Raw genomic sequence first — 22,397 nt, 5'->3', positions numbered from 1 at the left:
GATGTGTCACAAGGCGTTTCAAATAAGAAAACTCTGGTATTAGCACTATGGCTTTCAACTTAAATGGTTTCAATTTCAACCAATCTGTAGTTGATAGTCAAGGTCGTGTAATTAATACCTGGGCTGATATTACAAACTTGAAAAAAAAAAAAAGGATTGGCTTGTCCCTATTTTGACTACTGTATTGGGAATCACAATCGGCGTACTTGTAATTGTATGGTTAGAAAGAGAAATATCCGCCTGGATACAACAACGTATTGGACCTGAATATGCTGGTCCTTTGGGAGTTCTTCAAGCTTTAGCAGATGGCAGGTGTTTTCCATGTTGAGTCAGGTCAAGTTAGATTGGTGCAAGGGTGGAGTGAATTAGTTTGGAGCATGGTTCGAGCCTCCCTCTGATGATGCGACACGTGTCCCCATCAAGCGCTGAAGCATTCCTCCGCTTATTGATCGACACGTGCCCAAGCATTGGCAGATGTGTTTCTTGCCTAGCCGTTTGATGTGCGTCCAATGCTTTTGGCCAACGCATCTCCCATTAGGTTCATGATGGTGTCTCCTTCAATCTTGTTTTATTATTATTATTCTTTTTTCTCCTAAACTTTTCAACTTAACTCAATTCAACTCGGTTTCTTCAAGAGTTTTAATCCAATTTTCCATCAAAACAATTTAAAATCCATTTCGTTAATCATAGAGACACATAGTTATTTTATAAATAGGTGCAAAACTACATCTTTGAGATTCGTTGTAAATTTGACTTCAGTGCAGTTTCTCTAAAGATTTCTTCACAAAAAGTATGTGAAATTCTTCATGGAACACCGTTCTTAAATTTCATAACCTAATTAATTGAAAATTCACAAATCTTGAGAAATACAGAGAACGAAAATCTGAATCTCTTATCTCCCGATCTTCCTCGTTTCTTAATGGATTTAGACGATTTTTTAAATGTTCAGATTGAATGTCCTCGTGGTTCCGAGTACTTTTGTGAAGGAAATTGGCCGAAATCGAACTCTAAGTGATTGGATCGGGAGCTCTCCAATGGTTACCTTTATAAAATCTTAATTAAATGAGTGGCAGAATGACAAAATTACCCTTTCGAGTTTACTTCGCCAACATTTTTCAATTTTTCGGGGTTTTTTTTCATGGTTATCTTGAGATTGGGCCGTCAGGATGCAATAAAATCTAAAAAATTATAGTTTTAAAAGAAAAACTGGAAGTTTGACTGTCATCTGGCCGTGGGTGGGTTGTTAAATTATATTCCTCTTCCTCCACCTAATTAAGGTTGTATTAGGGTAACACCGACCCCTTAAATAGCGAGGGGCTGAAAAGACCGTTTTACCCTCCAAAGTTGACTTTATTCCCTTTTTCTTGAGTTCGTGGGATTCTTCCAAGTATTTTTCTCTTCTACCTCATCGGTCCTCTAAAGTTTTCAATAAAATTTGATAGTTTTAAAATTTAATAGAATATCATAAAATTCCATACTTCTCGAGCTCGTGTGTTACACATAGCTCGTCCAGTCTAGCGTTACATTCAATCATCTTCTTTGCATTTTTTTCTTACATTTTCCAATGTTATGAAATTGATCATATTAAATCCAAATCCTATAATCTACCCATCCTAAAAATAATTCCCATATCTATTTTATCGGCACTTAATTCATCATGAAACCATCTTTCCTATATTAAACTTTAATGTAATAGTCAAAAATAAATAAATAAATAAAAATAATTATAAAAAGTACTCAAAATAATAATAATAATAAATAAAACAACATTTCCCCACTTCTCTCCACTAACCTTTCATCCCTTCCCACAATTATCTCTCCTCAACCCATCCTTATGAAAATAATAGCAAGAAGAAACAGAAAAACAATAGTCAAATTTACTTGGAAAAAAAAAAAAAAAAAGAGAGAGAATAGCCCCAGTTGAAAGTGGCAGAGATTTACAGGATAGATTTGATCAACAGGTATATATTAAATCTTCATTTTCTTTTATCCTATTCTTTAGAAATCACAACCAATTAGACTTAGATCTTCATTGAATTATTACAATGGTCGAGCTTGAGTTAGAAACTAAATGTCAATCATTTATACGATTCTAGTAAATCACGTAAGATTAGTAATATTAGATTAATTTTTTATCGGTAGCCAAATGAATAGATTAAAGATAAAATGGCCAAGAAAACTTCTGAATAGGAAACACTGAGATAATGAAATAGGAAACACTGAGATAAGGAAATAGGAAACACCTAGAGATCCACTGTAAATTTGAAATACATCAGAACAGAATTAAAAGGCAACAAATAAAAAAAAAAAAAATTTGACAACCTAAATATAGGGGGAAAGGTAAACACAAATGGTAAATACTAGTAGTAAAGCCTAGACTAAAAGGGTTGTATCTACTTTCTAATACATCCAATGGCAGGACAACGATCATTATGCTTTGCAGGACAACGAGGGTACGGACGTGTACATCCAATGGCAGGACAACGATCATTATGCTTTGCATAGCACTGCCGTGACAGTTACTAATTTTAACGGGTCCCGGCATAAGGGGCTCCCAGAGTATGCCCACCGGATAAGGAAAGTGGCCCAACGGTGTAAGAACTAGCTACTGAGCCCATACTCACACGTATGGGCTGTGTAGAGTATATGGTACACGTCCACGATTACCCGTTAGGACAACACCGTAGGAAAACAAAACGAAAGACAGGTCCCATCATTTCATTGCATGTGATTGTTACATAACCCCGATAGGGCGTCACTTACTGAGTATTCTAGAAATACTCAAGCCTCGTGCTACTACATTTTTCAGGTTAAGGCAAGGCATTCCCGTACGGCTGACGACGGCATCGCAACTCCCATGGCACATGCATAGGGTAGTGGTATTTATTTTCTAAGACTTAGGCTAGACTAGGATGTTTTTAACTTAAACTCTTATTCATTTTGTTTAGTCTTTTGATGTGTCGTTTTAAAGATGTTCTCGAAACACGTAAGTCCATGACTGTGTTTTAAGATAAAAGTTATGTTTTATGAAATGTAAACGAAGTCTTCCGCATTCAATATTTATGGTATGTATACAGTAGCGATCTTAAATTAAGTAGAAAATTTCGGGTCCTTACATTTAATTATCGATTAATCTAATAAGGAAGACTTCATAGTATAAAAAATTGATAGATGTATGATGTTGGACACGGAGGAATGTATACTTAAAAAAGATTTATTTCATTCTCGCATGACTATTTCTTTATAGATAGCCATGCGGTTTTTAGTAACCCTCGCATGTTACATGATACGAAGAGGAGAGTTTCTAACACTTCCTTTCGATAAGCTTGAAAGATTCGACGATCTTAATTCTTTGACCGAGAAAGTTCTTTACAAACACATGAGCTTCATAGTGGTGCACACGACTGAGACAGTCTTTTGCCTTTAAATGAATACGAAACTTTATGTTGTCTTGACCCATCTCCATATACCAACCATCGTAAATGCCATCGTATTTGAGGCTATCTCCAGATTTAACGTTGAAGTCATCCAACGCAAACTTTGATACCTCTTGCACGAACGAAAACTGAAGATTACAGATTTTAATCCACTTCTCGACCTTGGGTGGATCCACAGGCCCAACGCAGTGTCCAGGAGACGATATGACGATGATAGATTCCATCTTGAAAATTCGTTTCTCTTCGACAATAATAATTTCATAATTGAGACAACGTCCCAGAAAGTCTATCGCCTTAATATGCAAACGGAACTTTAGGCTGATTGGGCACAGCTCAAAATACCAACCTTCATAAATGCTATCGAATTTCAAACAATCTCCGGATATAATTTTGAGCTGCTCAACTATAAACTTTATAACCACTTGAAAGCCAGGCTCCTTGAGATTAGGTATTGGAATCCACTCGCCTGGAACCAGTGGACCGAGAAGCTTGAAAGATTCGAGAATCTTGATTCTCTTGGAGAAAAAGTGCTCAACAAGCACAACAGCCTCATAGTTGCGGATGCGTCCCAACCAATCTTTCGCCTTAAGATGAAGACGAAACTTTATGTTATCTTGACCCAGGTCCATAAACCAGCCGTCATAGATTTCAACTAATTTTAGGCCTTCTCCTTTTGAACTATATTCATCCACGGCAAACTTTGCTAACTCTTGCACTAATGGCGCCTGAAGAACAGGAATTTTTATCCACTTCTTCTCAGGAGGTTCAGGAGCTACTATGATAATGATAGAGACCAGCTTCAAGATTCTTAGACGGTCACGTCTCTCTTCGATAATAATAACCTCAAATTTGAGAGAACGCCCCAAAAAGTCTATCAACTTAACATGGAAACGGTACTTTAGGCTGTTTGGGCACAACTCAAAATACCAACCTTCATAAATGCAATCAAATTTCAAACTATCTCCAAATTTAATTTTGATCTGTTCCAACATAAACTTTATAACCACTTGCAAGCCAGGCTCCTTAAGATTAGGTATTTNAGACAGTCTTTTGCCTTTAAATGAATACGAAACTTTATGTTGTCTTGACCCATCTCCATATACCAACCATCGTAAATGCCATCGTATTTGAGGCTATCTCCAGATTTAACGTTGAAGTCATCCAACGCAAACTTTGATACCTCTTGCACGAACGAAAACTGAAGATTACAGATTTTAATCCACTTCTCGACCTTGGGTGGATCCACAGGCCCAACGCAGTGTCCAGGAGACGATATGACGATGATAGATTCCATCTTGAAAATTCGTTTCTCTTCGACAATAATAATTTCATAATTGAGACAACGTCCCAGAAAGTCTATCGCCTTAATATGCAAACGGAACTTTAGGCTGATTGGGCACAGCTCAAAATACCAACCTTCATAAATGCTATCGAATTTCAAACAATCTCCGGATATAATTTTGAGCTGCTCAACTATAAACTTTATAACCACTTGAAAGCCAGGCTCCTTGAGATTAGGTATTGGAATCCACTCGCCTGGAACCAGTGGACCGAGAAGCTTGAAAGATTCGAGAATCTTGATTCTCTTGGAGAAAAAGTGCTCAACAAGCACAACAGCCTCATAGTTGCGGATGCGTCCCAACCAATCTTTCGCCTTAAGATGAAGACGAAACTTTATGTTATCTTGACCCAGGTCCATAAACCAGCCGTCATAGATTTCAACTAATTTTAGGCCTTCTCCTTTTGAACTATATTCATCCACGGCAAAACCAGCCGTCATAGATTTCAACTAATTTTAGGCCTTCTCCTTTTGAACTATATTCATCCACGGCAAACTTTGCTAACTCTTGCACTAATGGCGCCTGAAGAACAGGAATTTTTATCCACTTCTTCTCAGGAGGTTCAGGAGCTACTATGATAATGATAGAGACCAGCTTCAAGATTCTTAGACGGTTTCTTCTCAGGAGGTTCAGGAGCTACTATGATAATGATAGAGACCAGCTTCAAGATTCTTAGACGGTCACGTCTCTCTTCGATAATAATAACCTCAAATTTGAGAGAACGCCCCAAAAAGTCTATCAACTTAACATGGAAACGGTACTTTAGGCTGTTTGGGCACAACTCAAAATACCAACCTTCATAAATGCAATCAAATTTCAAACTATCTCCAAATTTAATTTTGATCTGTTCCAACATAAACTTTATAACCACTTGCAAGCCAGGCTCCTTAAGATTAGGTATTTGAATCCACTTGGGTACACTCGGTGGACCTAAAAACTTGAAAGATTCAAGAATCTTGATTCTCTGGGAGAAAAATTGCTCAACAAGCACAACAACCTCATAGTTGCGTATACGTCCCAACCAGTCCTTCACCTTAAGATGAAGACGAAACTTTATGTTATCTTGACCCAGGTCCATAAACCAGCCGTCATAGATTTCAACTAATTTTAGGCCTTCTCCTTGTGAACTATATTCATCAACGGCAAACTTTGCTAACTCTTGCACTAATGGCGCCTGAAGAACAGGAATTTTTATCCACTTCTTCTCTGGAGGTTCAGGAGCTACTATGATAATGATAGAGACCAGCTTCAAGATTCTTAGACGGTCACGTCTCTCTTCGATAATAATAACCTCAAATTTGAGAGAACGCCCCAAAAAGTCTATCATCTTAACATGGAAACGGTACTTTAGGCTGTTTGGGCACAACTCAAAATACCAACCTTCATAAATGCAATCAAATTTCAAACTATCTCCAAATTTAATTTTGATCTGTTCCAACATAAACTTTATAACCACTTGCAAGCCAGGCTCCTTAAGATTAGGTATTTGAATCCACCGGGGTGGAAGCAACGGTGGACCTAAAAACTTGAAAGATTCGAGAATCTTGATTCTCTTGGAGATAAAGTCCTCAACAAGCACAACAGCCTCATAGTTGCGTACACGTCCCAACCAGTCTTTCGCCTTAAGATGAAGACGAAACTTTATGTTATCTTGACCCAGGTCCATAAACCAGCCGTCGTAGATTTCAACTAATTTTAGGCCTTCTCCGCCTTTATTATATTCATCCACGGCAAAGTTTGCTAACTCTTGCACTAATGGTGCTAGAAGAATAGGAATTTTTATCCACATCTTCTCCGAAGGTCCGGGAATTACTATGAAACTGATAGAGTCCAGCTTCAAGATTCTTCGAAAGTCATGTCTCTCTTCGATAATAATAACCTCAATTTTGAAAGAACGCCCCAAAAAGTCTACCATCTTAACATGGAAACGATACTTTAGGCTGTTTGGGCACAACTCAAAATACCAAGCTTCATAAATGCTATCAAATTTCAACCTATCTCCAAATTTAAGTTTTAACTGTTCCAGCATAAACTTTAGAACCACTTGCAAGCCAAGCGCCTTCAAATCAGGTATTAGAATCCACTCGGGCACAATCTTTATTGGATCACAAATCCTAAAACCTTCGAAAATCATGATTTTCTTAGACAACAAATGTTTGACGAGAACAAAAGCCTCGTAGCTGCACAAACGTCCAAACAAATCTTTCGCCTTAATACGAACGTGAAACTTTATGTTGTCTTGACCCATCTCCGCATACGAACCGTCGTAGATTTCAACATATTTTATGCCATATCCATTTTTGTTGTACTCATCAATTGCAAAATTTGATACTTCTTGCACAAATGGCACTCGAAGATTAGGAATTTTAATCCACTTCAATACTTTGGGTGGATCTACCGGCCCAACATAGTGTCCAGGATTCAATATATAGACGAAAGATATCAACTTTCTGATTCTTTCAAACTTAGGTTTCTCTTCGAACACAAGTGCCTCATACAAGAGAGAGCGTTGAAGAAAGTCTATCGCCCTAATATGAAGACGGTACTTTAGGTTGTTTTGACCCAGTTCACAATACCATCCTTCATGAATGCTTTCGTATTTAAGACTGTGTCCATGTTGAACGTTGAACTGTTCCACCGCAAGCTTTGCGACCTCTTGCACGCAGTGGCCACTAACATCGGGGATTTTAATCCACTTCTCCTCAGCCGGTACTTGGCCGCAAACCTTGACTGCAACACTCATGGCCTAGTGTGATATATAGTATGAGGAAACTTTGTGCTTCTTTGCTGTGGTTTTGTTTGGTTAGTAGCTGTGGGTATTTATAGAACTCATTGAATGTGGAATCAAAGTTTAAGACGATAAGATTGATGCTTTTTAAAAGATAAGATTGATGTTCTTTTCATTGGAATATGGTTCTTTGACTTACAAGATTGTTATACTTGAGATTAATATTCTTCATTGTTTAGATCACTCACTTCTTTTAAAATTAAATCCATAACGTAATGTAATGTACCACGTTGTTAGAGAGGAGAACAAAACACTATTTATAAGGATGTGGAAATCTTTTCATGGTACACGCGTTTTGACTTAGTAGACGCGGTTTAAACCCTTGAAGGGAAGCTCGAGAGGAAAAGCCCAAAAAGGAAAAGACTTGGTCTGTTACACCTAATGTGCTACATTGTTTCCTTGAGACTTAATTAATGTTTATGTAGCTCTACGTTAGAGTTAGGTTAACCAAACCATGACCTGTGCACAGAGCCGTCTTCAATCTAAACCACGACTTGTGCACAGAGCTGCACATCAACTTGTTGCTAGAAATCTGCGTTAAATCACCTAACCGCCCTTAAAATCCAAGATATCTCCTTAGATCCCAAATATGATCCAGACGAAGTTTAAATTATGAATTATGTGCTTGGATAACCGATTGGTATATCTCCCTAGCAAAGCATGCATTTGCATCAGAGAACTTAGTTAAGATTATAAGACTACAGCTAGTGCGATTTACACGTTAACCTAGATCAAAATGTTTTCAGTAGACTTTGCACTCCAAGATCATGAGCGGCGATTAGAAGTCTAGTTTATTATGGAAAATTTACATCGAGTATGTTCACTTAAGTTTATCGGGTGCATAAATGAGTTCTTTCTATGATGCTTGCAGCTTTTCGTTGGTTTGAATGGAATATATTTCTTTGACCTTAAATTCATATACTCAAAATATTCTTTGACCATACAAAACCCATGACCCACTTCTTTTAAACATTAAACCATAATGTTTTACATATTTCTTCTTTAAAAAATTAATTTCTCGAGAAAAAAAGAAAACGTGCAATTTTAAAAATGGATCTTTTTTTCTAAAAAAAAAAAGATTATTTTTGTGTTTACTCTACATTTCATTTTTGTTTAAATTTATACACGAAACCTTTAGTACATCAATCCGATCTCTCTAAGTAGATGATGGGTTATTACTTCAAATAAGTGTAAAATAAATTAGTTTCAAAATCAAGGTTCCAAATACTATACAATTCAAAACCGCTTTACACGACCTCCCAATTCGAGAACAAAAACTATATCAACTCATTAGACTCCATAGTGTACTAACTCCTTCATGCCATCATCGTCAATCGATACTCAAGTTCCATATACAAGAACGAAAAAGTAGAGCGAGTGAGAATATAAATATACGCAATAAATAGCTCGTTTACAACTTGAACATTTTTCTTATACTGTGTCAACTTAAATTTTTTAGGCTTTATAAAAAACGTATAGTTTAAGTGTGCTTCTATCATTCATTACTTATTTCACCGTTAACTTTTAATTGTAAAATGTAATACAATGTTTAGATGTTTGGTATAACGTACCCGTATATTACTCGATGCATGAAAAGAAAGCATAATATAGTCTTAAAAATAATATCTAGAAAATAATAATTAAAGCCATGTTTTTTTGAAATCTCATACAAAAACATTGTAGAGCAGCAAAATAAAAATAAATAAATAGATTAAAAAAAAATAACATGTAAGAAATATATGTTAAGGATGAATATGGAAAGATTTAATAACGATGCTCTGGGATGACCACTCCTTGACTGCACAGATCTTGAATATTCTCCCACTTCATTTGACTACCTGCAAACACGAGAAAAAAAAAAAAAAAGGAAAATGGGCTAGTATAAGAACCCTGAGTAAGTAACCTACTTGTACGGTCTCATCAAATCATTAACCTAGTATGTATCCACGAGGTTTCCTCTTGGCTCCAAAAAGTTTGGGCCTAATCTCTATGGTTGTCTAAGTCTTTGGGAGGCCTCAAAATTTCGAGCGGTTTTCTAGTCCGTCTCTTTCCTTCGAGGTCTAGATAGGTTACTGAACCTTTCTATACTTATACTGGAGCATCTTACTTTTACTCGAAAGTGAATGACCAACATCCTACGTAACTTATTCAAACAAGTCCTCTATCAAATTTGAAGAGTTTCAATCTACCAACCTAAAAAAAAATTAATTTCCTTCAATTATGTCAAGTGCATTCAAAGTTGCCTTTTTTTTTTTAATTCTTACCGTTCTTGGACCCTAATTGAAAACAGATCTTCCAAGCATCTTCTCTGTCCACTTCCTACACAAAATTTATTTCAAATATTCTCTTAAACCAAATGAAATAATTTGAGAAGTGTTCCAACGCCTAAATGGTCGAACCTAAGGAAAATGGTATTCTTGAACCCATCAATCATACCTTTTATTCTTCCTTGATTTTTGATCGATTTCGATGCTTCAAAAGCCTAGGTCAATAGAAAACATCATTCGAAATTTTTTTTGTAAGGATACTTGGCCAAAAAACTTATCGAACCTGTTGGATATGAAAGTTGAAGACAATTTTTCTCATTTTTTGTATAAGAAAATCGAACCTCTCCTCGTATAAGAAAATCAAACCTCTCCTCTTTCCCCGTTTCTTCTTTTTTTACAATCATGACCCTCTTTTCGAGACTTAAAATCCGTGGTTAAAAGGACGAGATAAAATAAAATAAAAATATAGTATAATATAATAAGAGTAAAATTTTAAATACATAATAATAAAAATAAGGTTAAATTTTTAATAACCAAACTAGGGCACCATTTAAATAAATCTAAGTCAGAGTTATTACAAAAGGAATATGGGTTCAAGATACAACTTCAAACAAAATATAGAAGACCCAAAATATTAAGATGGATTGACACTCCAAGACTACCCTTGTTTGACCGGACAGCTCTTGAACGCTCCACTACCTTGACTAGTAACCTGTGAACATCGGAGAAAAATGGAGAAAGAGATGGGTATAAAAATGTTCAATAAGTAACTACTCTTATCCTGGTAAGTTACAACGGAGGTTTCTCTGAGCGTTAAGAAGAATTGACCAAATTAAATTAGATATTTTGAGCTTATGGGAAGGCCTCAAACTTTCGAACCAATCTCATGACCATCACAAACCTACTATGGGTCTAGAGGTGGTTCACCCATTTCTAACGTCGCAGGTCTACTAGACGATAAATCTCATCTCCAGTTGAATTTATTTCCTATTCATAGACTTAGTTAACATGTATAGCTACACCAACAAATTACTAGTAATCTTGTTGAATTGCTACCTCATCAAATTTATTAGCATAGTATGACATCTAGCTAGTGTGAACATCATCTATGGAAGATTAATTAGCAAACCCTTCCCTAGGGCCATAGAGTTATTCTAAACGTGGGGATACGACCTTGTATGCTTGCTCGTTCCTTGGTTTCATGTGTGGTCACACGCCCCCTCCTAGGATGGTTTTACAGCACAGAGTTCCATTTTAGGAGAACCCTAAACATTTCCACCATATACGGCACCACACACTATAATATTCAACCTATGCCTTTCTCAATGGTTCTGAACCTCCTACCACTTGGCTGGCGATGCTAGCGCTAAAGGCATGCCGAAGAAGATAGGAGACAGAGACTTTTGTGACCCTACTACTAGGCTTGTTAAGTTTTCATAGTCGTCTTTGTCGTGGAGGTTTACTAGGTTTTTAGGGTTGTCTAGACAGTTTAAATCTCATCTCATGTTTTTAGGAGGCTCGAATTTAGATCCTCATGGTTAATCCAATCTATGGATGCACTCTAGTCTAGACCTCTAATGGTCGCTCACAATTCTAAGGTGCTTGGTCTCTTAGAAACGTAATGACCTAGGTCAATGTAAAAAATGCACAAGCTCTAGAACCATAATGTTAACTTTGTTCACTCATGCATGGTTTGGTTGGGAGATATTCCTATCAATCACCTAAATGATGGAAAGCATAATGTAAACGTTCATACAAGCTCAACCAATTGATAACATTCATGAACAACCTCGAGCACAAATCCCAAACATCTCCTCCCTTGAGAGCCTTAAAATAGACATGCAATTTAAATTTTTACTCTACCTTCATTTCACTAGTTTTTCTTAACATACATAACATTCACATCCAAGTTGTCTTTCTAGAGTTCTCCCCTACCTATTTTAGCCCCTTTGGGCAATAGATGCTTGCATGCTAGTACAAACCAGCAATATTTGCACAACTCTTACTTGAGAAGCATCCGTAAGGACTACTTCCTTAAATTGTGCATGCCTTTTTAAGCTAGCTTTTTCGCTAGTTAGAAGCTCAAAAATTCTAAAATTCTACTCGCGGGTCTTAATTCAAATAATTAAGGTCAATATAAAATTGGGGTGAAAACAGTCTAACGAGAAACGAAACAGGCCTGAAAAACCACCTTAAACGCTCTTACCAACTTCACGCACAGCTGAACAACTTCTATTCGCGCAACCCCTTTGTGAGTACAAATGCGCCTAAGGGAGGACTACACGTGTTCTTGTCGCGACACATGATGCACACACATAGGTGTTTTCCATGTTGAGTCAGGTCAAGTTAGATTGGTGCAAGTGTGGAGTGAATTAGTTTGGAGCATGGTTCGAGCCTCCCTCTGATGATGCGACACGTGTCCCCATCAAGCGCTGAAGCATTCCTCCGCTTATTGATCGACACGTGCCCAAGCATTGGCAGATGTGTTTCTTGCCTAGCCGTTTGATGTGCGTCCAATGCTTTTGGCCAACGCATCTCCCATTAGGTTCATGATGGTGTCTCCTTCAATCTTGTTTTATTATTATTATTCTTTTTTCTCCTAAACTTTTCAACTTAACTCAATTCAACTCGGTTTCTTCAAGAGTTTTAATCCAATTTTCCATCAAAACAATTTAAAATCCATTTCGTTAATCATAGAGACACATAGTTATTTTATAAATAGGTGCAAAACTACATCTTTGAGATTCGTTGTAAATTTGACTTCAGTGCAGTTTCTCTAAAGATTTCTTCACAAAAAGTATGTGAAATTCTTCATGGAACACCGTTCTTAAATTTCATAACCTAATTAATTGAAAATTCACAAATCTTGAGAAATACAGAGAACGAAAATCTGAATCTCTTATCTCCCGATCTTCCTCGTTTCTTAATGGATTTAGACGATTTTTTAAATGTTCAGATTGAATGTCCTCGTGGTTCCGAGTACTTTTGTGAAGGAAATTTGCCGAAATCGAACTCTAAGTGATTGGATCGGGAGCTCCCCAATGGTTACCTTTATAAAATCTTAATTAAATGAGTGGCAGAATGACAAAATTACCCTTTCGAGTTTACTTCGCCAACATTTTTCAATTTTTCGGGGTTTTTTTTCATGGTTATCTTGAGATTGGGCCGTCAGGATGCAATAAAATCTAAAAAATTATAGTTTTAAAAGAAAAACTGGAAGTTTGACTGTCATCTGGCCGTGGGTGGGTTGTTAAATTATATTCCTCTTCCTCCACCTAATTAAGGTTGTATTAGGGTAACACCGACCCCTTAAATAGCGAGGGGCTGAAAAGACCGTTTTACCCTCCAAAGTTGACTTTATTCCCTTTTTCTTGAGTTCGTGGGATTCTTCCAAGTATTTTAGGATATTGGTCCTCTAAGGTCCTCAATAAAATTTGACAATTTTAAAATTTAATAGAATATCAAAAAATTCCATACTTCTCGAGCTCGTGTGTTACACATAGCTCGTCCACTGTCATATCGTTTTCAACCCGTCTAGCATTAACATTCAATCATCTTCTTTGCCTTTTTGCTTACATTTTCCAAGGAAGGTTCTGAAATTGATCATATTAAATCCAAATCCTATAAGCTACCCATCATAAAAATAATTCCCATATCTATTTTATCGACACTTAATTCATCTTGAACCCCTCTTTCGTATGTTAAACTTTAATTATCGATTAATCTAATAAGGAAGACTTCGTAATATAAAAGATTGATAGATGTATGATGTTGGGCACGGAAGAATGTATACTTAAAAAAGATTTATTTCATTCTCGCATGACTATTTCTTTATAGATAGCCATGCGGTTTTTAGTAACCCTCGCATGTTACATGATACGAAGAGGGGAGTTTCTAACACTTCCTTTCGATAAGCTTGAAAGATTCGACGATCTTAATTCTTTGACCGAGAAAGTTCTTTACAAACACATGAGCTTCATAGTGGTGCACACGACTCAGACAGTCTTTTGCCTTTAAATGAATACGAAACTTTATGTTGTCTTGACCCATCTCCATATACCAACCATCGTAAATGCCATCGTATTTGAGGCTATCTCCAGATTTAACGTTGAAGTCATCCAACGCAAACTTTGATACCTCTTGCACGAACGAAAACTGAAGATTACAGATTTTAATCCACTTCTCGACCTTGGGTGGATCCACAGGCCCAACGCAGTGTCCAGGAGACGATATGACGATGATAGATTCCATCTTGAAAATTCGTTTCTCTTCGACAATAATAATTTCATAATTGAGACAACGTCCCAGAAAGTCTATCGCCTTAATATGCAAACGGAACTTTAGGCTGATTGGGCACAGCTCAAAATACCAACCTTCATAAATGCTATCGAATTTCAAACAATCTCCGGATATAATTTTGAGCTGCTCAACTATAAACTTTATAACCACTTGAAAGCCAGGCTCCTTGAGATTAGGTATTGGAATCCACTCGCCTGGAACCAGTGGACCGAGAAGCTTGAAAGATTCGAGAATCTTGATTCTCTTGGAGAAAAAGTGCTCAACAAGCACAACAGCCTCATAGTTGCGGATGCGTCCCAACCAATCTTTCGCCTTAAGATGAAGACGAAACTTTATGTTATCTTGACCCAGGTCCATAAACCAGCCGTCATAGATTTCAACTAATTTTAGGCCTTCTCCTTTTGAACTATATTCATCCACGGCAAACTTTGCTAACTCTTGCACTAATGGCGCCTGAAGAACAGGAATTTTTATCCACTTCTTCTCTGGAGGTTCAGGAGCTACTATGATAATGATAGAGACCAGCTTCAAGATTCTTAGACGGTCACGTCTCTCTTCGATAATAATAACCTCAAATTTGAGAGAACGCCCCAAAAAGTCTATCATCTTAACATGGAAACGGTACTTTAGGCTGTTTGGGCACAACTCAAAATACCAACCTTCATAAATGCAATCAAATTTCAAACTATCTCCAAATTTAATTTTGATCTGTTCCAACATAAACTTTATAACCACTTGCAAGCCAGGCTCCTTAAGATTAGGTATTTGAATCCACTTGGGTACACTCGGTGGACCTAAAAACTTGAAAGATTCAAGAATCTTGATTCTCTGGGAGAAAAATTGCTCAACAAGCACAACAACCTCATAGTTGCGTATACGTCCCAACCAGTCCTTCACCTTAAGATGAAGACGAAACTTTATGTTATCTTGACCCAGGTCCATAAACCAGCCGTCATAGATTTCAACTAATTTTAGGCCTTCTCCTTGTGAACTATATTCATCAACGGCAAACTTTGCTAACTCTTGCACTAATGGCGCCTGAAGAACAGGAATTTTTATCCACTTCTTCTCTGGAGGTTCAGGAGCTACTATGATAATGATAGAGACCAGCTTCAAGATTCTTAGACGGTCACGTCTCTCTTCGATAATAATAACCTCAAATTTGAGAGAACGCCCCAAAAAGTCTATCATCTTAACATGGAAACGGTACTTTAGGCTGTTTGGGCACAACTCAAAATACCAACCTTCATAAATGCAATCAAATTTCAAACTATCTCCAAATTTAATTTTGATCTGTTCCAACATAAACTTTATAACCACTTGCAAGCCAGGCTCCTTAAGATTAGGTATTTGAATCCACCGGGATGGAAGCGATGGTGGACCTAAAAACTTGAAAGATTCGAGAATCTTGATTCTCTTGGAGATAAAGTCCTCAACAAGCACAACAGCCTCATAGTTGCGTACACGTCCCAACCAGTCTTTCGCCTTTAGATGAAGACGAAACTTTATGTTATCTTGACCCAGGTCCATAAACCAGCCGTCGTAGATTTCAACTAATTTTAGGCCTTCTCCGCCTTTATTATATTCATCCACGGCAAAGTTTGCTAACTCTTGCACTAATGGTGCTAGAAGAATAGGAATTTTTATCCACATCTTCTCCGAAGGTCCAGGAATTACTATGAAACTGATAGAGTCCAGCTTCAAGATTCTTCGAAAGTCATGTCTCTCTTCGATAATAATAACCTCAATTTTGAAAGAACGCCCCAAAAAGTCTATCATCTTAACATGGAAACGATACTTTAGGCTGTTTGGGCACAACTCAAAATACCAACCTTCATAAATGCTATCAAATTTCAACCTATCTCCAAATTTAAGTTTTAACTGTTCCAACATAAACTTTAGAACCACTTGCAAGCCAGGCGCCTTCAAATCAGGTATTAGAATCCACTCGGGCACAATCTTTATTGGATCGCAAATCCTAAAACCTTCGAAAATCATGATTTTCTTAGACAACAAATGTTTGACGAGAACAAAAGCCTCGTAGCTGCACAAACGTCCAAACAAATCTTTCGCCTTAATACGAACGTGAAACTTTATGTTGTCTTGACCCATCTCCGCATACGAACCGTCGTAGATTTCAACATATTTTATGCCATATCCATTTTTGTTGTACTCATCAATTGCAAAATTTGATACTTCTTGCACAAATGGCACTCGAAGATTAGGAATTTTAATCCACTTCAATACTTTGGGTGGATCTACCGGCCCAACATAGTGTCCAGGATTCAATATATAGATGAAAGATATCAACTTTCTGATTCTTTCAAACTTAGGTTTCTCTTCGAACACAAGTGCCTCATACAAGAGAGAGCGTTGAAGAAAGTCTATCGCCCTAATATGAAGACGGTACTTTAGGTTGTTTTGACCCAGTTCACAATACCATCCTTCATGAATGCTTTCGTATTTAAGACTGTGTCCATGTTGAACGTTGAACTGTTCCACCGCAAGCTTTGCGACCTCTTGCACGCAGTGGCCACTAACATCGGGGATTTTAATCCACTTCTCCTCAGCCGGTACTTGGCCGCAAACCTTGACTGCAACACTCATGGCCTAGTGTGATATATAGTATGAGGAAACTTTGTGCTTCTTTGCTGTGGTTTTGTTTGGTTAGTAGCTGTGGGTATTTATAGAACTCATTGAATGTGGAATCAAAGTTTAAGACGATAAGATTGATGCTTTTTAAAAGATAAAAGATTAATGTTCTTTTCATTGGAATATGGTTCTTTGACTTAAAAGAGATTAATATTCTTCTTTGTTTAGATCCCTCACTTCTTTTAAAATTAAATCCATAATGTAATGTAATGTACCACGTTGATTAGAGAGGAGAACAAAACACTATTTATAAGAATGTGGAAATCTTTCCATGGTACACGCGTTTTGACTTAGTAGACGCGGTTTAAACCCTCGAAGGGAAGCTCGAAAGGGAAAGCCCAAAAAGAAAAAGACTTGGTCTATTACACATAATGTGCTACATTGTTTCCTTGAGATTTAATTTCTGTTTATGTAGCTCTGTATTAGAGTTAGATTAACCAAACCATGACATGTGCACAGAGCCGTTTTCAATCTAAACCATGACCTGTGCATAGAGCTGCACATCAACTTGTTGCTAGAAATCTGCATTAAATCACCTAGCCGCCCTTATATTCCAAGATACCTCGTTAGCTCCCACATATGATCAAGACGAAGTTTAAATTATGGATTATGTGCTTGGGTAACCGATTGGTATATCTCCCCAGCGAAGCATGCATTTGCATCAGAGAACTTAGTTAAGATTATAAGACTACAACTAGTGCGATTTACACGTTAACCTAGATCAAAACGTTTTCAGTAGACTTTGTACTCAGGATCATGAGCGGCGATTAGAAGCCTAGTTTATTATGAAGAATTTACATGAGTATGTTCACTTAAGTTTATCGGGTGCATAAATGAGTTCGTTGTATAATGGTCGCAGCTTTTTGTTAGTTTGAATGGAATATATTTCTTTGACCTTAAATTCATATATTTAAAATATTCTTTGACCATTCAAAACCCATGACCCACTTCTTTTAAACATTGAACCATAATGTTTTACATATTTCTTTTTTATAAAATTAATTTCTCCAGAAAAAAAAAACGTGCATTTTTAAAAATAGATCTTTTTTTCTAAAAAAAGATTATTTTTGTGTTTACTCTACATTTCATTTTGGTTTAAATAGTGAACTATGAATTAGTTTCAAAAGAAAACTATTAACATACATGGAAAAAAAAGAAAAACATAAAGAATCCCATGAAATACATTTCTACAAAATCGAAGGTCACAAATATGATGTCTGAGCAGATGAGTAGTATATGAATGAATTGTTATCATACTCGAATGAGAGGGATTATGAAGATAAGATGACTAAGACGCTAAAAGGAATTGAAAGTTATTACCTATATCAACAAGGCGACCTTCCTTTTTTGTGGGTCAATGACAGGAACTTGAAAATTAATCGTGTTTAGCTTAGATCAATTTTATGTTTTGTGACCTCTTGAGAATTTTCCTTGAAAGCATTTGAGTGGGAACAAAACTTGCTAAAAGGACCTGTATTGGTTTGTGAGGAAAGTAATTTGATTATGTCGTAAGGAATGTTGGGTCCATCAAATCTTAATTTTGAATTATGAATCATAATTTTAATTATGGGCATAGAGCGTGTCATGACCCGATTTTCTCACAAACAAGTTTTGAATTCTGATCTGAATACAAACATGTTCTGACTCATGGGCATAGGGCATGTCACAACCTGATTCTGAATTCTGAATCCTGAAATGAGTCCAAATTTATTACAAACAGGGAAAAAAGTTCGAAGTACAATTACAACTCATAAATAAAAGACTCCAGTACAAAAATGGAATAACGCTCCGGAACGACCCCTCCATGACACCACAGCTCTCAAATGTTCCTCCACCTCAACATATAGCTTAAGAATACCTGAAAAAGAAAGAAAAATGGTGAGCATAAAAATACTAAATAATCTACTTGTAGACTCTCATCGCAATCTTAACGTAGTAGATATCCATGAACCTTATTCTAAACTCTAAGAAATTTGAGTCTAGCCTGTAACGACCCGAAATTTTCTACTTAATTTAAGGTCGCTACTGTGTACATATTCTAAACATTGAATTTGGAAGACTTCATTTAAATTCCATAAAACATTTCTTTCTCTTAAAACACAGTTATGGACTTACGTGTTTCGAAAACATCTTTAAAATGACACAACAAAAGATAACTAAAATAAATAAGCGTTTAAGTTAAAAACATCATATTCTAGCCTAAGCCTAAGAAAATAAATACAACTATTGTGTCATGGTCTTGAGTTGCGATGCCGTTGTCAGTCGTACAGGAAAGTCTTGCTTTAACCTGAAAAATGTAGTAGCACATGGCTTGAGTATAAGGAAATACTCAGGAAATGACCCCACTATTGGGGTTAAATGCAAGAACAAACGAATGCAATGACGGGACCTATCCTTTCAATCTATTTTCCTACAGTACTGTCTTAACAGGTAATTTGGACATGTATCATATACTCTACACATAGCCCATACATGCGAGTATGGGCTCACCAGTCAGTTCGTACACCGCTGGGCCACTTTCCTTATCGGGCGAGCATACTCGGGGAGCTCCTTAGGCTGGACACCGTTAGAATTAATAACCGTCACGGCAACGCTATGCAAAACATAACGATCGTTGTCTTGCCATTGGATGTACGCGTCCATACCCTCGTGATGGAATAGGGGTATCCCCCCAAATGCATGAGGTCCCCAATATTTCTACTTTTATCATTAATGAATATATCCCCGCTATTATCTTTCATGCTTAACATGTCATTTCTCATTTTTTCAGTCTACGTATCATACATAATCCTAACGGGGTTACATTTCATTTCATTTATCGTGATATCATGTTATTCATAACATGCTGTATACATACAATTTAGAGAACATAACATAACGCTCCATGCTCTTAACATGTCATTTCATAACGTGCAATTCATATAACAATTACCTCAATGGTCACACAAAACAATCTAAACATAACATATCACATCACAATATATCGTATCATAAACATGTCATATCGTAAACAATTCATGGTTATATCGTTCCCTAACTTATCATAGCCTTAACATTCTTATACCTATCATAGTCATATCGTTACGTGAACGTACCTTAGTCATATATCATCACAGGAACGTATCATAAAGCTATCGTTGTATTAATCTATCACAAACCTATCCTTTCTACCCATATCCTAACCATATTCTTTCATCAATCTCCTCTATCCATAGCACTCCAGTATGTAACCTAACCTTAACGTTTTATGAACGTATCTTACTCCTATCGTTACATTTCGTTTTGTGCATCCTTCTCGTATCTTATCTCAAACATATCCTTGAACACATCGTACCATAATTATTATCATACAATCCACATATTATAACATAACATAAACATAATATCTACATACCGATTTACAGATAATTCACACATATTAGTATATATGACACGTGCAGAACCACATGCACGTGTCAACATCAAATATAACCATGCCGATAGTAAGGCCACTTACCTGGTTAGCTTAAGTCGTTGTCACGAATATATTTATAATGAAAGTTTGATTTTGTCATTTGAAATCCAAGTCAACCTATGTGAGCCCATGACACCAGTTTCAAGTTCGAATCTATAAAACTATCTCTAATCTACTTTGGCCAATTATCTCTTTCCTCAATCTTCCCACCTCATTTTTTGATTGTGTAAATAGATTTTCATTCTCTAAACAGACTTTACTCCAACTCAGTATTTATTTTCTAAACTGATATTATTGGCCAATTTTAATGGATTGTTTGCCTAATCTTACATATTTATATAACTGCCAACAAAAATCTAATTAATTGGATAAGTGAAAATGAGATTTGATTATTACATGATCCGGAAATATATTGCATAAAAGAAAGAAGATTGATCCTAAATTAATTTCTTATAACCATAACTATAAGCAAAAAGAAATATGAGATAGGATTTTATGGTAATAACAGACCAAAATCTATAAATCTGCCATGTTGAGAGCCATTTTACTTTCTTTTTTTCTCAAATCTGTCATTTTTATGTTTATTTTTGGACTAACGGTGATATTGTGCTGTCCGTCGAGGAGAGAGGATGGGATTGGGATGAGAGGTTAGTGGAGAAAAGTGGGTAAGTTTTATTTTTTTTTTGCCGCTAGTATATGGAGTACTTCGAAGTTTTGAACGATACTTTAGCTACTCACGAATCCCTCTAGGTTTGGAGGAGGTAGTCCACCCTTTTATGGCGTCGAGGATAAGTTGAGTGATAAGTTCACCCCTCTCTGGCGCAACGGTAACCAATATTCGATGTTGAGGCGCTATCTCAACAAACTCTCTATATCAGGTGGGGACAACATGATGAGTACTAGCCTACTCGTCATACATGAGAGGTTAGCTGGCGAACCTATCTTACAGGTCATGTAGTCGCCCAAAGTTGGGGAGTACGTATGGCAACTCCACTTCACCTGTGATACAAAAATAAGGTGTCTTAATCATGTCACAAATACTTTATGGTGGATGACAAGATTGTACCATACATGTTTGGATTTAGGAAGGTTTCACTGTATTTTTCAATTTTAGACTATTATTTTTAAGGTTTTAAGTTACAATTAGTTATTAATCATTATGGTATTGATGGACATGAGAGTTACAACCTCTCAATCGATCATAGGTTACTCTAAGCTTTGTTTCAAGGTTATAAATAGTCATTCATGTTATTGTTTTAGTATGAAAATTTTGAATATCAAAATGATAGTGGCATATTATGCTTCTTAAACCACGAGCTTATTCCTTTGCATTTAGATTTGTATGTTAGGGTCATTCAAATAGTTTTGATGAAGCTATCTTGTGGAGTGATTCAAATAAGAACTGCTAAACGGGAAAATTAGGCGTATGTATGAATGAACTCAAGCATCGTTAGTGATATTTTTTCTAGCTTGTTTACTCATGTTACAAATTATGCCAAGAATAAGCACCCTGGAGGATGTTCTAGGTAGAATATAATTATAGAGCATGAGCAAGCCTCAATTAGGACAAGTTATCAGTGCCATAGAGGCTAAGCTAATTTCAACTCACTCCATGAACTCGAGAGTAATCCAGAAACTCCTATGTATAGTTTCGTGGTCAGAGACAACGTTACGTTCATCTCCATTCTAGTATACCATGTGATCCATTCCTCACTACAGTTTGTGAGATGTCTTGCCTAAATTGGTGGGATGTCGTGATACTTACCTAAATTGGTATGTTTTAAGATCTAGTATCGATGAGGCAAACCTAGATTAGTCTCGATTGGACTATACCTTATGTTTAGAATTCAATGAGCAATGAATGTGTCGATATCGTGTGTGGAAACGAATCGTGGCTTTCTAATAATGCTTCTGCTTCGTAAACCAATGTGTTGTTGGGTCAGGGATCACATGGATACTTAGTAGATGGAGGCACGAGGGATGCTTCCTTTCTGATCTTGGCATGATGTTATGGTTCTAAATAGAATTTGCCATCTAGTAGTCCCTACTTAAGATTCGCCACCTACGATCGATCTCATAAAACCATATTGTCTCCCAAGCCATCAAGATTAGATTCACAACGAAGTCACATCTCATAAGTTTATGACATGTATAGTCACG

At 36.6% G+C, this 22,397-nt stretch overlaps 2 protein-coding genes across 3 annotated transcripts; both read right to left on the bottom strand.

Moving 5' to 3' along the window:
* Positions 1-3,198: 3,198 nt before the first annotated feature.
* Positions 3,199-7,562, bottom strand: LOC111434592. Its single transcript, XM_023072044.1, has 3 exons — positions 5,534-7,562; positions 4,492-5,159; positions 3,199-3,421 (listed from the first exon to the last, which is right to left on the bottom strand). The coding sequence occupies exons 1-3, from the start codon at positions 7,518-7,520 to the stop codon at positions 3,305-3,307; spliced, it is 2,772 nt and encodes a 923-aa protein (XP_022927812.1). The 5' UTR covers positions 7,521-7,562; the 3' UTR covers positions 3,199-3,304.
* A 6,058-nt stretch (positions 7,563-13,620) lies between these two features.
* On the bottom strand, positions 13,621-16,785 carry LOC111434636. 2 transcript variants are annotated; one of them, XM_023072102.1, is made up of 2 exons: positions 14,752-16,785; positions 13,621-14,511 (listed from the first exon to the last, which is right to left on the bottom strand). In XM_023072102.1, the coding sequence occupies exons 1-2, from the start codon at positions 16,736-16,738 to the stop codon at positions 13,727-13,729; spliced, it is 2,772 nt and encodes a 923-aa protein (XP_022927870.1). In that variant the 5' UTR covers positions 16,739-16,785; the 3' UTR covers positions 13,621-13,726. The 2 variants fall into 2 exon arrangements, with proteins under 2 accessions (XP_022927870.1, XP_022927869.1); XM_023072101.1 differs by having other exon boundaries at positions 13,621-16,785.
* Between the last annotated feature and the right edge of the window lie 5,612 nt (positions 16,786-22,397).

Source organism: Cucurbita moschata, unplaced genomic scaffold (assembly GCF_002738365.1).
Source record: "Cucurbita moschata cultivar Rifu unplaced genomic scaffold, Cmos_1.0 Cmo_Scf00045, whole genome shotgun sequence".
In the NCBI taxonomy this organism is placed as follows: Eukaryota; Viridiplantae; Streptophyta; class Magnoliopsida; order Cucurbitales; family Cucurbitaceae; genus Cucurbita; species Cucurbita moschata.
The sequence above is the reverse complement of the archived record's forward strand: the minus strand, read 5'-3'. Positions and strand labels throughout refer to the sequence as shown.

What these genes read in the sequence shown, in the direction of transcription:
- LOC111434636 (XM_023072101.1), bottom strand. Translation starts at nt 16,738, where the DNA reads ATGAGTGTTGCAGTCAAGGTTTGCGGCCAAGTACCGGCTGAGGAGAAG.
- LOC111434592 (XM_023072044.1), bottom strand. Translation starts at nt 7,520, where the DNA reads ATGAGTGTTGCAGTCAAGGTTTGCGGCCAAGTACCGGCTGAGGAGAAG. An exon ending in CCCAAACAGCCTAAAGTACC is followed by an intron (nt 5,160 to 5,533) that starts GTTTCCATGTTA and finishes GCCTAAAATTAG; the next exon opens with TTGAAATCTATGACGGCTGG. An exon ending in AGTTTCGTATTCATTTAAAG is followed by an intron (nt 3,422 to 4,491) that starts GCAAAAGACTGT and finishes ATTCATTTAAAG; the next exon opens with GCAAAAGACTGTCTCAGTCG.